The 17,843-nt window shown below is 46.6% G+C and overlaps 1 protein-coding gene across 3 annotated transcripts in view; it reads right to left on the bottom strand.

The window, feature by feature from the left end:
- Positions 1-17,843, bottom strand: part of ATP11A (ATPase phospholipid transporting 11A) — a 661,076-nt gene that overhangs the window by 57,890 nt on the left and 585,343 nt on the right. For all 3 annotated transcript variants that reach the window (XM_069205024.1, XM_069205022.1, XM_069205021.1), the window contains one exon: positions 4,116-4,181. In XM_069205024.1, coding sequence (XP_069061125.1) covers positions 4,116-4,181 — 66 coding nt within the window. The remainder of the gene's footprint in view (positions 1-4,115; positions 4,182-17,843) is intronic.

Below are 17,843 nucleotides of genomic sequence, written 5' to 3'. Positions count from 1 at the left end.
GCTGGCGTACACCATTTTGGTGGAGGGACACCTGGCTGCCAAGATGACATTTCAGACTTCAGGAGGAAGGTCAAAAGCTGTGAACTGCCCCCAACCATTCTCTACGCAAGAAGTTGGGGAGTGGATAGGTTCGGGTGCACAACCCTCCCCACTGCTGCTGTGACAGAAGATCCTCCCGAAGGGGTAGTATGATCGGAATACTGATGGCCATGCTCAGAAGATCAGGATACCAGACTCTCTGTGCCCAGTCCGGAGCCACAAGGATGACTTGGGCCTGGTTGTTCATGATCTCATCAAGAACTATGGGCAGGAGTGAAATGGCAGAAAAGCATACAGGAGGCCTGAGTTCCATTCAAGATGAAAAGGGTCTCAGAGTGATAGCCGCCTTGGAAACTCCAGCACTAAAACTGCAGACAGTGCTCGTTCTCGGCAGAGGCGAACAGATCTAACCAACGCTCTCCCTACTGCTAAAAGAGACCTTGCGCCACCTCCGGGTGGAGATGCCATTTGTGATACGCTAGGCATATTCAGTTGAGTTCATCTGTTCTGACGTTCAGAAAGGCCGCCAGGTGTTACACCACCAGGAGTATGCCCTGCTGTTCCAGCCATGTCGGAGGCACAGAGCCTCTTGACAAAGAGTCCATGACCCCATCCTGCCCTGTTGCTGCAATACCACACGTCGGTGGTTTTGTCCATGAACACCTGCACTAGCCGCCCTTGATGGAGGTTAGAAAAGCTATCAATGGCAGCTGGATTGTTCGGAGCTCTAGCAGCTTGATCTGGAGTCCAGATTCTCTCAGAGACCAGAGTCCTCTGATCTGCACTTCTCCCAGATGGCTGCCCCATTCCAGGAGTTTCGCATCTCACTACTGTCAGATCTGGTTGGGGAAGGAGAGGGATCTGCCTTTGACCCAGTCACGGTTTGTCAACCATCACTGCAGATGTTTTGCGGCTACTTCCGAATTCAGGACTATGTCAGAGAGATTCTCCTAATGCTGCGCCCATTGATACTTCAGGTCCCGCTGCAGAGCTCACATGAGTCCTAACAGCCTCAGATTCAGTCTCACTGAAATCCAGGATGGAGGCTGAAACGTCTTTAGCAGAGCCTGAATATCCTGGACTCGCTGCTCTGGAAGATAAGCCCGAAACTGCACCATGTTCAGAACAGTTTCCATGAAAGGGAGCATCTTTGAGGGAGTCAGGTGTGACTTCAGCACGTTTATAGTGAACCCCAACGAATGCAGCAGGTATGCTGCAGTCTGGAAGTGGGAGTCCACAGCCTAGGGTGAGCCCACCTTCAAGAGCCAGTTGTCGAGGTAGGGGAAGACTGGAACCCCTGATCTCTGTAAATGAGCTGCAATCACCATCATCACCTTGGTGAATACTTGAGGGGCTCTGATAAGGTCAAAGAGAAGCGCGGTGAACTGAAGTGCTCTTGGCCTATCATAAACCACAGGTAACGTTTGTGGGCAGGCAGGATGGGGATGTGGAAATATGTGTTCTGCAAGTCCAATGCTACCATCCAGTCTCCTGAATACATGGCAGACAAGACCTGAGCCAATGTGAGAGATTGAGGACTCGTAGATCTAAACTAAGTCGAAGACGGATGACCTTTTAGAGAGACAAAAAGTAGCAAGAATAACAACCACAGCCTACTTCTGGCACCAGAACCCTCTCTATGGCTCTCTTGGCAAAGGCAGCTGTGACTTCCTTGCGGAGAAATGACAGATGATCCTCCATCATCCGATCGTTAGATGGTGGCATGAAGGGAGAATTAGTCTCAAAGGGGAGGGAGTAGCCCCTTTGGACAATCTGCAAAACCCACCAGTCCGATATTATGGCCTGCCAGTGGGGCCGGTGGTGGAGAATCCTGCTGCCAACTTGGTGCCCATCATGGTAACAGGGGCAGAATAGGTGGGTACCGCACCCTTGTCCACATACAGGCTGGGAAGCAGGGGCGGCATGGTGGCTGGGCAGGATTTGGCACGACTGGAAGCCCCTGCCGTAGCCACGAAATGAGCGAAAAGCAGACTGGGAAGGACAGGGGGACACCACGAGGCCCAAGGACTTGGCCAAAGCCTGAGAGTTCTTGAAGAACTCGAGCACCAAATCTGTCTTGTCTCTAAGGAGATGGGTGGCATTGAAGGGCATGTTCATAAGGGAAGCTTGGACATTGCTCCGAAAAGCCATAAGTCCTCAGCCTGGTGTAGGCTCAGGGTCACTGCTGTGGAACCCGTTCTATGTACGGGTTTAGGGATTATGATGTGGAAACTCCCAGTTGCAGCACCTCTGTCATGAGATTAGTCTTGACTGCCACCAAGGGAAGCTGAAGATCTAGGGCCTCAGCTGCCCTCCTTACCACCCCTGCGTAAGAATCTTCTTCCTCTGTAGCCACGGTAGAGGGATAAATAATACCAGTATCTGGAGAGGTATTCAGTACACTGGCTTCACCCAAATCCTCATGCCAATCCATTTGGTCCTCATAGAGCTGGTATTCTATAGGGTCCAGCAACCGTTCCCAGCCTTTCCTGAGGCATAGCCCAATGGAACAGGGCTCAGGCTTCGATCTAGGACGCAAGGCTCCTGCCAGCGTTGGAGTTGGCATCGGGTGACAACCATGCAGCTCTGTGTCAGAGTCGGGGATGACAAAAGGGACGGAGCCAACGGTTCCAGGAACATCGGCAATGGGACCTGCATTAGGGAAGGTCAAGATGTTACAACCTGCACCAGTACGGATCCAGGACTGGAACCCTGGGGGCCCATCGGTGCCAAGGCCAAAGCTGCCTGTGTAGAGGGGCCCCTCTGACTTCATGGGACCCGAAGGCACGCTGACTGAGTTGGACTGCCCAAAAATAAGGCGCATGGCTTCATAGAACTCTTTAAGTTGGGCTGGGATCACTCTGGCTCCCAGAAAATCTGTGAGGCGCGAAGCTGGCCAAGGTGCAGGTTCCAGGGGACAAGGCATAGAATGCCAGCGCTCCAGCGTCGCATCAGCCGACTGACGAGGAGAAGTCAAAGACAGCTTTGACTTCTTGCTCTTCTTCTTGTGCCTCGATGTACCCAGTCATCCTGAGGACTTGAAATGAGACGAAGATGACTTCAGGCTCCGCCTCCAGTCCTGGGACGTTCCCCTTGACCAGGACCATGACCTTTGCGGAGTCGCATTCAGGGCTTTCATCAACTTTAGGGACCACTCCCTCAACACCTTTGGATGCACGGCCAGGCAATCGGCGCACAACCTCAGGTTGTTGTTGTGCTCCAAACACCACAGACAGAGGAGGTGCAGATCTGTCCCTGACATCAGCCGGTGACAAGCACTGCAGGGCTTAAAACCAGTCTTGTGTAACAACATCCTCAAGACACCAGGAGGTAAACCTCAAAAATGGTCGACAAAAGACCAGTCAAAAAAATAACTGAGGGGTAGCTCTTCTCTCGGATCAGCGCTGGCTGGCACAGAAAGAAAAAAGCCGACGTTGGCACCCCTGTGTGGTGCCTATTTAAGTATATGCAATGTCATTTCTGGTGCGAACGACGCTGACGGAGTACAAAGAGCTGATCGACGCCACCTACCAGCATGCAGAGGTACTGCTCATGAAAAATCTTCCAGATCCAGTCTGACACCTGGGAAGTATTCAAATATAAGGAATCTGCAACTAGAAGTCTCTATCAGATCTTCCATCTCCAACACCGTCACTAAGGTGCAGATAATGAATGGGCTAATTCAGACCCTGAGGGCTGCAGTATAACCAGGGCTGATAGTTCATTCCAATTACAAATTTTCTTCTGGAACTCCGCAAGCATCCGAATTTACTGGATGTTTTCCATCAGTATATTTCTAGAGGTAAAATCTGGAATGTACTGGGGAAATTCTGCAGGGGTAGGGTTTTTTGTGCGAATTTCAGAAATCAGATCTCTGCTCAAACAGGAAAGGTTGCAGCAACCAGAATTGAGCCCCACAATCTGCAATCAAGACCTATTTGTGGCAAAGTGTGCCTCTTGTGATCGCAGTGATTGCACAACTAGGTCCTTGCTCAACTTAACCTAGACCAACTTATTTAAGGGCATCGGTGAAATCAAATTCACTGAACTCATTAGAAACCCATGCAGCGATTTACCTTTAGCGTAACTGTAAACACCAGTACTGTAAACACCAATGTGCCAAAGGTCCAGTTTCCCATCATCTGCACGAGAAAAAAATACAATAGTTAATTACTGCATACGATAAAAAATCTCGGAAAACAAATTAAGACTTGAGCGTGTGCAACGTCTTGTATTTGCTACGAAGCAGACAACACAAAAGAAGGTATACAAAGTCTGAAAAGATATTACACTAGGCAACCCTAGGAACGAGCCGCCCATCGGATCCCCCGACCCCCACATATGTTTAGGCACTTCTACTCCCAAACATAAACACGTGCCTCGCCCAACTGCCTCTTAAAGTTCCTGCGACATATGATGACCACGTTTGTGTTCTAAGCTGTAACAGAAATGCAAAGCTATTCAGCAGGTTTAAAGGTGCAGATTAGTGGTGTCTTTGTTAGGCCTTTCACGAGCTCACTACCAGAGAAGTTAACTAACCACGCACTACCTGCGGGTCGCCTAAGGTCTGAAGACACACAAAGGTGACAATATACGTTGCAGAACAACACGAACTTCCGTGAATTACCTTTGAATATACAATACTGCCGAAAGTTGGTATTATAAATATCTCTATTCCTTGAGTCAGAGATTACATTAACACAGAAGGACTTTTTTTGTAAAGAACCGAGCTCCCATATCAAACTAGTTATTTTGTATTACAGGGAGGCTTATATGCAACGACGGAGCTACTCTGCAAAAAATCATATGCTCGTTTCGACGGCCCTGCCAAAGGGGTAGGAAGGGTAGTCCGGAAAAAAAAGTCAGCTTGAAATAAAGGCACAGAGTTAAAGAGGTAATGGTAACACATCTAGTCAATTACATCTTATGTTGCCCCTGGTAGCTGCCACCTTGAATCTGCAAGGGAGCACTATCAAACCACGAAGGACTGACTTTCAGGCACCTTTCAAATAAAAGAAGAGTCTTGAAAAAACAAACATCAGATTTGGAGTCTTCCGGAAGTCTTTTATGTCTAATGAAAATAACAGCGGCTTCTTTTCATCTTATGAAACAGGCCCACAGACATCAAGAAATATAGACCTTCTGACACTACAACAAATAATGTTGCAATGTACTAGACAAGGTGTTGCGGTGTATTATCTAGAGCATTTTGACTTCTGTGAACCCCCAGTTAAAATACCCTCACTGGATCATTCCTGAAATCTGGGGACCCCCACTGAGTACGGAAGCCTCAGACCACGGCCTAAGTAATACTGATGTTTTGAACTGCAAAGTAATATACAAAAATACACAAGCATTCAAAAAAGAAATACAAATGATAAAGTGTTGTATTTAATTGACATATAAAAAAATACATAAAATTGTAATTTAAATGGGAAAGGGTGGCACTTTTCTCAATTCAATTGATGCTACCCATCATCCATTCTATATTCCGTTTGATGCAATTTCACTGCTCTATCTGAGGATACTAACTTAATTTTTACCTATTTCAAATTCATTCACAGAAGTTTATTTCAATTTACGTTCTGCTTTTTTATTTATAATCACGTTATTCATCTGTTAATATTATTTAATGTTCTAACTAGTCACGAATCCTTAAGTGGGTACCGCAGGGGTCACCGGAACACAGGTTAAGAACCGCTGATCTAGCGCTGCTGTGACTATCCAATGTATTGCGTGTACTAGCCCCCTTTATTTCAAGACTATATTAACCACTTGCCAAGCAAATACAGTGGCCAGTACGGAATGAAATATCAATGTATGCTTTAGGGCGCTAGATCTTTATAAACGGACTAAAATAATGTATAGTTTTGGAAGTAGGGTTTGACAAAGGCATTGATAAATGTACCTTTGAGATCGAAATGTTCTCTTCTGGTATCGAAGGTCAAAGGCAATACAATACTATCTATTGGGGTAATTACTTTTAGTTCCCATAAAGTGAGTAAATTAAAGCAATGTCTAACACTGAAATGTCTTCATGTTATATAATAGGGCTTTAGGATGCGTTCCTCCACGAATTACGTGAAACAAACTGGCCTTTATTACGCATGCTGGTGTTGCCATCTAGTGGCACAATGTTTAATAATCACCGAGGCTGAAATGCTTCTCTGAAATATTCCATTGCTCTGAACTTGTGTGCTAACAACTGAGGTTTGAATCACAGACTAAATTAACATGTCATTAGTAAGTTCTCGTTCTTTGTCTTTAAGGTACTAAATCAGTGATTGTTGAAATCTTTGTAGAAATAAACAATGACTAAGCATTAAAATTCTTTAAAATTAATAATAAGCAAATTGTTAAATAAGATGACATTCTTAAATGGTTTATTCACGTGCCGAAAGTTGCTTTTGACAAAGGCAAGCGCGTGCTGAAAACCTAGACTTTTTAACCAGCATTTCACGTCGTTTTCCTTCATATTTTTGACCCAGAACAAAGAAAACATTTTTTGTACTTTCAGAAACTGCAGTCGTCTGTTTTTTGCTTTGTTTTGGGTAAGGGAAGCTTTTTTGGAAGAATGAAGGCCCAAGTGAACGACGTATATCGAGCATTCCTCGTGCCCCATTCACTAAAAGCTGGCGCCACTAAGTGAAAAAGCTGGGTTTCTCCTACTTGATTGGCTTACGGAAGGATTTCAAGAACAACGTTTCTTCACACGAGAGCGTAGTAGGCGACGTCTGTCAGCTGAGTAGGTAGGAAGCACTGAAAAGGTATGCTGAGTGCAAAGCCTCCCGACTCAAGGGCAATCAGGCAGTGCCCGATTGGCTGGTCTGACAGATGAGTGTGTCGGCTACTTTTTCTGGCTGTTTGTGGGCCTGTTTTACTGTCGCTGGGTTGTTTTTTCCTGTTGATTTCCCTGATATTAAAACAAACATTGCCTACAGCAAGCTCAAATCCATGGTGTCTTCCATACCTTGCAAAACATTTATATGGCGTATCTTCACAAAGCCACAACTGCCCAAATTTGCAAATATTTAGGAGTCTAATTCACTAATGGGGTGTTGTATGTATTCATGCTTATACGGTTGTGGTTGTTACACTGCGCATCTCGCGACGAAGCACGAGATGCACAGACCAGGTTTATAAGACTAGATTGAATATGTTCAAAGGACATTCGATGTTATGGGTTCTTGTTGTTGCCTGGCGATCAACAGAAACACCTGAGACAAAGAAAGAACGTCTCCAACTTAATCCAGTGCCTGTCTTTGTCCGATTCATTACCTTGGACTTTCTAGCTTAACAAGGGGACACTTTTATTTTGGTGTCCTGGCTAATTGTCTGCCCCACCCCGACCCTGCTCACAGTCTTACAGCATAGTGGAAGGTGGCCGTGGAAAGTATCGAACAAAGACCAGCTGACCTTGGCTGCAGTAAACGAGTTGCTGTAAGTCACACTTATGTCTCGTTATGAATTTCTGGAGGTGGTGTTCATATACTAGGCGACCGAATAAACAAGTCCTACTTGCAACACCACCACCAGTGGGCGGATGACCAGTTAAAGCTTTAATTGGCCTTTAGGGAAAGGGCTAGGTTGGGTGGCCAACTGGTGATTTAAACAAGGAAGGCACGGTGAAGTGAACAGACTGGGGGCTTCATGAGGATGTTTCACTGATCTGTCTCTGTTAAGTCTTGAACTGAGCTACAAGGAATGCAACGTTCCGTCAACGCTAGAAAGGCGTGGCAACCACAACTAACAGGCACTGCACTTCCAGGCAACTAGATCTCAGTACAGCGATGATTTCCACTGGACCTCGCGACCATCAAGAAAAGCAGCTTTATTCTGAAACAATCTTGATTCAAAGAGAGACTCTTCACAAGCCAAGAAATAATCTCTGGATATGGAGGAGACGCTGATCCCTAAGCATGCTCAATGAAATGACCCAAACCCTGGTACTATAAAGGAAAATCTTTAGCCTTGATTGGTGGCACTTCCGGTGCCAGGGGCAGGCAATGGGAAATCCACTAAAATGAAGCATTGTCTCACTTTTACGGCATCCTGGAAATTAACTGTCACTGGAATTGCCTACCTATTTTTTCTTTTTAATATTAGGCCCCTGCTTCCACTTATTATATTAATAATGTCAGTGGTAAAACAGCAGAGAGCTACACCAGCAGTGCTTTATTTGAGCCAGAGTATACAGGTGGTGCCCATCCGCACTGATTGTTTGGGGGCTGGCATTCGTTTTCCCCAACATACTTTGATCTGGAGCAAGACTGAGAAAAGCACAAAAGGGGGAAGGAGGATGAAGAGAATGATGTAAAATCAGTGATGAAGTGATAGAGCAAGGATGAAAAAGAATCTGAAAGTGGGATAAGGAGGCAGGGAGTGTCCAGTGGTGGATAAAACAAGGCAGGAGATGGAATCAAGAATACAGAGCCTTGGTATTCGGCCTCCTGACTTTCAATAGCGAGGGCAGGTCACTGACGTCTGAGCAACATTTTGGGCCCCGGCCATTGTTCTTTTACAAATTAGGCACTGTACCCTACCGGTTAAACTATTCCTGTGGAACACTCCACTGCATTTTCCTGGCTGGTTGGATCTCTTTTTAAATGGTGGCTTGCCCCATTCAAATGAGATCTGTCCCTTTTCACCACCAGCCACGAGATATATTTTGGTATTATAATGCAGGAGGTGGAAGGGAAAATGTTGCCCAGAACATTATCAAACCTTTTGCTGGTCTTATTTCGAGCAGAGATGTGTAGGTCTGGGGCTGGGTGGGCTTGTGGCAGATAAACCTCTGGGGTGCACATAAGTGTGGGGCATGAATGAGAGGCCCTCTCCCTACCCAGCGTATTGAGGATGACACTATACTGCCCTTTCTACTCTGCAGAAATATTTCCGCACTGTGGTTTTGTTGGTTAGCAGGTGGAAATTGCTTGTTGGCTGGTAAAACTATTCCTCTCTGCTGGGAATTGCTGCTCAGTGAGAACATTTAATGCCTCCACCGGAAGGTTGTACCTGTACAGTTTAGAGAACCACTGTGCCTCGGGATAGGAGCCAATTCTCTCTGTCTGAAGGTGTTCCATTAATATATTCAGGGAAGATAAAAAACACTAGATCTCAAATACCAAAGGAAGAGTTAGGTTGACTTAGCTTATCTCACAGTCATTACAATGAACACAGCTTTCCACTTTAGAAAGGGAAAAGGTCGCACTTGGTTTTATAACCATTGTAGTTAAGGGTTTTGTTATCGATTATACAGATCAACTGACATGGGACCTTCAGCTGCCACCTGTTAATTAAAACAGGCATTGGCAAAGCAAATCGGTCTCACCTTCCGGCTTCTAATGCAGACCCACTGTCTTTGCCAGAAAAAGGAGAAGTGAATAAGAAAACACATCAAGCCCCAAGGAGTGCTAAACGCAAAAGAAACAAGTAGTTCCCTGAATGTGATATATAAATAACCCATTTAAGAGGATGGGACATACCCTGTGGTCTAAGGGAGGGACAAATACAGGAAGAGGAAGGAGAGCCATTAAATAAGAAGCAAGCACATGAGACTGACAAGTGAGCAATTGGGTGATTCAAATGGCATTTTAAGTATTAGTATTAGTATTGTCCACAATACATGTTCGAAAACAGGTGAAAACCAAAAAGGAACATATGGCCGGGCAACAACTTTTTTCAATGTATATGTCTGTGTAATGATGGTTGTACAAAAATAAAAAAATGCACTTTCGTCCTCTGTGTTAAGTCCTAAGAAAGCTTCCATTTTTTTTATATTAGAGCTAAAGGCATTGGACTTTGGAACTTCACATTATTTTGCTTCTAAACTATCACGGGATGTGCTTGGAATTCTAGCAATTTTTACTACACGCTTTAGGAAATTATAATCTCATGGTTGAAAGACAGATGTGGTCACTGATTTATATTCACTGTACGTTAATATCAAAACACTCTACGACATTCAAGGAAATGATTACTTTGCTGCTTGTGATACTCTGTACAAGCGCTACAAAATATATTACTAACTTAAATCTGTTTTTTTTCCACACGCTTTTGTAAACCTGATTACATGGTTCACTAGCACCTGCTGTAGTTAATGCCAATGCCGCTGTCACCATGTCGGTGAACATGCTCTACGAATTAACTGACAAAACATGCATTTTTATTTATGACTTAAAAAATGAGAGGTAATAGTCCCAAGTGCACAAATACTGACTATTTTTACCGCTTTGGATTGATGGGAAGTGGAAAAAGGCAAAGCGAAGAAAGGCAATAAAAGCCCAGTTCAGCGAAACAAACGGATGAGCTGGAGGTGTGGGGAGGAGAGAACACCACGAAGCATGCATGGAGAGGGGTGTGTGTAGTTGGTGAGGAAGAAACAGTGCACAAGGGGGAGCGCAACAAAATACATGTACTCCCATGCAGTGCAAAAGGCAAAAGAATAAAGAAGTTCTCCGAATGTGAGCAGTGAAAAGATACAAGTAAAGAAGCCACCCTCCAAGTGACAGACAAACTTAAGGAGAGGAAGGAAAGCAATCGAATAAGAAACAAGGAAATGACAGTGACAAGAAAGCCAACCAATGGTAAGCAAGCAGCTGGTTCTTAGCTCACTGTAAGTTTTGTATATGGTCCACAAATGTTTTTTTCACAAATATACCGCTAAAGGCTTTTTGCGGGTCAGACCCAGAAGCAACTGATTGTGCCAACTTACTGCTTTACATTGCCACAGAGGACTTCAAAAGCCCCCATGCTGAAGTCAAATTATACATTGGCAGCTACATTTTTTTTACAGTTTTATGCTACGCTTGCAGGGCCTGCTATTATAATTGTCATTTGCAAAGAAAGAATGGGGTTCTGAAACACAGACACAACCCTTCCCTGAGATTATACACAGATAAAGATGCAGATAGATTGTGTGTTTGACAGAGAGCAAACTACCCAATAGAAAACAACAAAAGATGGCACTTAATGTAAGGTGTGTAGCTCCACAATAAACAGTTTTGATGCTTAATCAAACAGAAACTGTAAGCTGTGGTTATAACTAAGACATTTTAAAGAAAATTACCAGAAAGTACATGATCCTTGAGGAGTAAAGTCTTCATCTGCTCAAGTACTGTCCTAGATTTGGTGCCCTCCCCATTTCAAATTTTTCTTGCAGGTCAGTTCTAACAGCCAAACCATTTCATGCGGATGAGGTCAGTAGTAATACTGAATAAACGTGATTGTCCTGTTCTGGGGCCTTGCAACGCCTTTCATGCACCTACTGCTTGTGTTATACCTGAGGAGCTTCAAATTGTTCAGAAACAACAAAGCTTTGAACCACTGGAAAACTGTTTCTTTTTATACTAGGTTTCCTCTTTTCTCTGCCAGCTGCACTATGTTTTTTACTCACTCTACTGATGGCATATTTTGTGCTATGCAAGTGGTAATTGACAAAAACCTCATGTACTGAGGTTTCTTACACATTACTCAGACAGCCAGTTTCAGGTTTTTAGGCCTTCAGATAGTGGTCACACGGGTAGTTCAGTGTGATCTGGATGCAGTCATGGATGAAAAAACTTAAATGGAATCCTACTGCAGTAAGTAAAACCTCTCTGCTACAAACGGTTTATGAACTCAGTTTATAATCAGCGGCAACGCCTCCATAAGAACGGAGGATCGTCGCCCCTCAGCTGGAAAGCAGGGAACACGAAAAATAAAATAATAATAAAGAACCAGTTACTTACCTTCTATAACACTTTTTCTGGTGGATACACTAGCTACCTGTGGATTCCTCACCTTAGGAATTCTCCCAATGCGCCAGCATTCAATGGAAATTTCTTCTCCCCAGCTCTCTACGTTGACGAGGATGTCACAACTGCCCGACTCCTACGTGACTCCGTCTGACGTCATCGTGGCAAGAAGAGGTCCTCGTCGGCCTACTGACATCAATTTTCACCATTTTTTACGTGCCTTTGAGGCGAACAGGTGATTACCGACATCACATACTCAACATAAATACATCGATCAAATATAATACATAATATTAATAATAACAAATATAAACAGTAAAAACAAATATATATATATATATATATATATATATATATATATATATATATATATAATTATATAAAAAATGTATATACATATTCACCCAAAGAAAAACTTGGTATGACCAGACAGGCAACGGGGAGGCGAGTGGAACCGTGAGGAATCCACAGGTAGCTAGTATAACCACCAGAAAAAGCGTTACCAAAGGTAAGGAACTTGTTCTTCTGATGGATACAACTACCTGTGGATTCCTCACCTTATGAATAGAGTCCCAAAGCAGTACCGCACTCGGATTTGGGTACCTGAGTGGTCACACCAAGAAATCCTGCAGCACCGACCGTGCAAAATGGCCATCCCTCCTAACCTCCGCGTCCAAGCAATAATGCTTAGCGAAAGTGTGGAGGAAAACACAAGTTGCACCTCACAAATGTCAGCCACTGGAACACCCCTAGCCAAGGCTGAAGTGGCAGACTTAGCCCTGGTGGAATGGGCCCTGAATCCAACAGGAGGATCCTTTGCCAAAGAATAACATATTTTAATACAAGGAATGACCCACCTGGACAGCGTTCTCTTATGGATGGCCTTGCCTTTCTTCTTCCCCACATAGTCAATGAAGAGTTGATCGTCCACTCGAAATTTTATGGTCCTTTCAATATAAAAGCTTAAAGCCCTCCTTAGGTCAAGCTGATGCAGTCTCTCCTCCTCTTTCGATGGATGGGGAGGAGGGTAAAAGGACGAGAGTGTGATGGATTGCCCCATATGAAAGGGAGTAACTACCTTTGGTAGGAAAGCCGCCCTGGTTCTCAGCACCACCTTGTCTGCATGAAAAGAAGTGAAAGGGGGTTTTACACTAAGAGCGTGAAGCTCACTCACACGCCTAACAGACGTGATGGCTGTGAGGAACACTGTCTTTAAAACCAAAAACCTTAACGGGCAAGAATGCAAATGTTCAAACAGTGAACCCATCAGAAAAGTGAGAACCAAATTCAAATCCCACTGAGGCATAACAAAAGGAGTGGGAGGAAACCTATTAGTTAGTCCTTTTAAGAACCTTACAACTATAGGGGACTTAAACAAGGAAGGTTGGTCAGGTAGACACAGAAAGGCCGACAGTGCCGATAAATAGCCCTTGACAGTCGCAACTGCACAACCTTTCTGCGCTAAGGACAATGCGAACAATAAGACATCTGACAAATGGGCTCGTAAGGGATCAATTTGCTTCTCTCCACACCAATCAACACATTTTGCCCATCTGCCAGCATAGATAGACTTGGTGGAGTGTTGCCGGCCGATAAAATAACGTCCACCACTTCTGGTGGGAGAGAAAAGGAACTCAGATTGCCCTGTTCAATCTCCAGGCATGAAGGTGCTGGCTCTGGAGGTGGGGGTGTAGAACCTGCCCCTGTGACTGCGAGAGGAGGTCTGCCCTGTGTGGAGACGGAGCGGAGGGCACAGTGAAAGCTGGAGAAGATCTGTGTACCACACCCTTCTAGGCCAATCCGGAGCTATTAAGATGACTTGGGCGCGGTCTTGGCGAATCTTCCTCAGAACCGGAGGAATCAAGGGTAAGGGTGGAAACACGTAAAGCAACTGGCCGTGGTCTCAGGACATCTGAAACGCGTCCCCCAACCCTCCTTGCACCAGATACTGGAGGCTGCAGAACGACGGGCAGTGTGCGTTCTCCCGAGTGGCAAACAGTTCTACCCCCACATCTGGAAGATGTAACGGATCAGGTCTGGATGGAGCCGCCACTCGTGATCGGCTGAGAAACGCCGACTGAGACTGTCCGCACACATGTTCAGAACTCCGGCCAGATGGTTTGTTACCAAGCAAAGCCGATGGTCCTGAGCCCAGGACCAGAGCCGCGGAGCCTCTCTGCAGAGAAGGTACAACCCTACTCCTCCCTGCTTGTTTATATACCACATCGTGGTAGTGTTGGCAGTCAGGACCTGGTCCGACTGACCGCAAAGGGAAGGGAGGAAGGCCCTGAGAGCCAGAGGTATCACCCACAATTCCAACAGATTGATATGAAACATCTGTTCCACTGGAGACCAACGACCTTTGACCTCTAACCTCTGGGTCCCCTAGATGAGCTCCACACCTCAGAGTGGAGGCATCCGTTATAACCGTGGCCACTGGAGGCGGTAGTGAAAACGGCCTTCCTTGGGAAAGGTTGCCATCCACAGCCCACCATTGCAGGTCTGTTGCAGTGTCTCGAGAGATCGTTATCAACTCCTCGAGATCCCCTTTGTGCTGAAACCACTGCCTGCAGAGGCATCACTGAAGAGCCCTCAAATGCCAGCATGCATGAGTGACCAACAGAATGCAAGAAGCGAACAGACCGAGCAGACGTAGGACCTTGAGAACTGGAACAACCGCTCCATTTCGAAACATTGGAATCAACGCCTGTATGTCCCGAATCAGCTGAGGCGGACGAAAGGCCCGATCCAACGTTGTGTCCAGTACTGCCCCTATGAACAGGAGGCGCTGAGATGGCTCCAGGTGAGATTTTGGCATGTTTATCGAAAAGCCCAGATCGAACAACAACTGGGTTGTCATCCGCAGGTGATGCAACTCGAGCTCTGGAGACTTGGCTTTGATCAACCAATCGTCCAGGTAAGGGAATACCGCTATTCCCTTCCTCCCGAGACTTGCTGCAACCACCACCATCACATTCGTGAAGACTCAAGGTGCGGAAGTAAGACCAAACGGAAGGACCGCAAACTGGTAGCGTTGCGACCCCACCACAAACAGGAGATACTTCCTGTGCGACTTGAGAATAGGGATATGAAAGTAAGCATCCTGCAAGTCGACAGACACCATCCAATCCCCTTTGTTCAATGCCTGAAGCACCTGCGCTAGGGTCAGCATTTTGAATTTCTCCTGTTTGAGGAACCAATTCAAAACCCTCAGGTCCAGGATAGGCCTCAAACGACCATCCTTCTTGGGAAACAGGAAATATCTTGAATAACAACCCCGACCCCTTTCCTGCTCTGGAACCAACTCCACTGCACCTTTTGATAAAAGGACTAGAACTTCTTGCTGTAACAACAGCAGATGATCTTCTGTGCAAAAGGATGGGCAGGGAGGGATGGGAGGGGGAAACTCCCAAAAAGGAAGGGCATAACCTTTCCCCACAGTATTGAGGACCCAGGAGTCTGATGTGATTAACTCCCACCCGCAGAGAAAATGAAATAACCTTCCCCCTACAGGAGAAACATGAGACGTAATGGGCGGAGAACTAAGGCTGCTTTCCTTGATGCACCCTCCCCGGAGGAAGAGGCAGGGTGCTGCTGGGTGGCCCCTCTTGTTCTAACTCTACCCCACCCTCTAAAGGATCTATAGGGCAGACTTGAAGGTTGCTGGCCTGCCAGTTGGGGTCTCCCATGAAAGGAAGCTCCTCGCCCGAAACTCCTAAACCTCCTAAAGGATCTGAATGGGGTGGCAGTGGAAGCCTGCAGGCCCAAGGACTTGGCAGTAGCCCTACTCTCCTTAAAGCGCTCTAATGCAGAATCAGCTTTAGCCCGAAACAATTTGTCCCCATCAAAGGGCAGGTCCAAGAGGGTCGTCTGGACATCCGTCAATAACCCAGAAGACCTCAACCACGCTTGTCTTCTAGTGACAATGGAAGTGCCCATCGCTCTGGCCACAGAGTCTGTAATGTCCAGTACCGACTGTATAACCTGCGTAGCTGCAGTCTGAGCATCCGTCAGGAGCCCCTGCATCTCCAAAGGCAGATCCGGCAGCACAGCCATGGCCGCGTCCATCAGAGCATGTATGTATCTGCTCAAAACACAAGTCGCATTGGCAGATTTGAGGGCCATGCTACATGAAGAAAAGGTATTTTTGGCAGACTGCTCCATCCTCTTGGTTTCCCTGTCTGAAGGCGTGCCACGGAAGGAACCGGGAGCTGAATGAGACGAGCATGAAGCCTGTACCACCAAACACTCCGGAGTTTGATGTTTCGACAGGAAACCCGGGTCTCCCGGCGCCACTCTATACCTCCTTGCAACCGATCTGCTAACAGCAGACAAAGTCACAGGCTTCTTCTAAACTTCCAGAATAGGCTCCGTAAGAGCATCATTAAAAGGCAGAAGTGGCTCTGCTGCAGATGAAGCAGGATGGAGGACCTCAGTTAAGGTATTAGTCTTAACCTCTCCAGATGGTAGTGAGAGGTCCAGAAAATCTGCCGCATTCCTTACCACAGAATGAAAAGAAGCTGACTCCTCTGTAAACTCCCCAGGAGAGGCTAGATCCCACTCAGGGGAAGTATCTAGTCCACTTGCAGAGTCCAAACCCTGATAGTCCCCCAGGGGCTCAGCAATGTCTCCTTCCTCCAGGAGTTGCCTCTGATACTCTTGCTCCTCTAAAAGTCTGAGAGCCTATCTCCTTGACCTTAACCTGGTCTATATTCTCGGCGTCGACATGGAACCCACCGACGTCAAAGATCTTGGCTGACGTGGATCAAGAGACATAACTACGGCTCCATCCGACGCCGGAACCGAATCCATTGGCGCCAAAGACACACGGGCCCGCTTCACCGGTGTCAAATGACTATGGGGCGACGTCATCGGCACCATTGGTCTCGCAGGTGATGTCACTGGCATCGAAGGTCTTCCGGGCGACACCAGCGGTATCGGCGCCGGTGCAGGACCAACACCCTCCGCAGGGCAAAAGGGCATAAACGGCACCGGTCTATATGGAGCCCGAGTGCCTATTGAAAAGGCCAATGGACCTGTGGGACCAGCCGGTGCACCATCAGGGGCCATAGAATTAAAGATGTTAAACATGGCATTTAAAAATGCCACCGGGTGCGCACCTGGAGCCGGGAAGGCTGGATAGCCCTGTTCCTCCTGTGGCGCCGGTGCCGGATCCGGAACGTCCGATTGCGCTCCAGATGAAAAGCGAGTATTCTCCTGAGGCTCAACCACCTGGAAGACTGAAGGTGCCGGAGAAGCTTGAGGACTCCGAGGTGATGAAGTCGCCGCTGGACTAATCTCCCACGTCGCACGATGCCGACTTGATGGAGACCTCGATCGGGACTGACCTCTATCCAAACGAGGCCGGGAATCATGCCAACGCAGTTTCTTGTGCGACCTCGAGGATTTTCCAGAAGAAGACCTGCGATGACTCCTATGTTTCTCCTTCTTCTTTGCTTTGACCAAAAACAGTTTGGCTTCCCGTTCCTTGAGCGCCTTTGGGTTCATCCTCTGGCATGAACCACACTCCTCCACATCGTGCTTAGAACTCAAGCACCACAGGCAGTCATTGTGCGGGTCCGTCACCGACATGTGCCCCCGCACTCCCGACAAGGCTTGAATCTGGGTTTTCGAGGAGGAGACATTGTAACCTACAATTAACACCTCTGGTAACAGTAACTCCCAAGAGCTAGGAAAAAAACGTTATGCTTCGAAGGCACGGAAAAAAGGGAACTGACGTCAGAACGCCGACGTCAGACGGAGTTGTGTGGGAGTTGGGCAATTGTGATGTCCTCGTCGACATAGAGAGCTGGGAAGAAAAAATTTCCGGCAAATGCTGGCGCATTGGGAGAATTCATAGGGTGAGGAATTCACAGGTAGTTGTGTCCATCAGAAACAGGTTTATTACCATTTTATTTTCGTGCTGGCAGCAGCAAAGCCTGAGAGCGGGGCAGGAGCAGTTAGGAATAGGGTGCACTTTAGTTTAAAGTGTTCATGCCACTTTGGCGGGCTGTCTTGCGACGGCCAGCCTGACATGCGCACATTAAACTGTCCAACCCGAGCAGTCTC

This window comes from Pleurodeles waltl, chromosome 8 (assembly GCF_031143425.1).
Source record: "Pleurodeles waltl isolate 20211129_DDA chromosome 8, aPleWal1.hap1.20221129, whole genome shotgun sequence".
Lineage (NCBI taxonomy): Eukaryota > Metazoa > Chordata > Amphibia > Caudata > Salamandridae > Pleurodeles > Pleurodeles waltl.
Note: the sequence above shows the minus strand (reverse complement) of the source record. Positions and strands in the feature narration are given on the sequence as shown.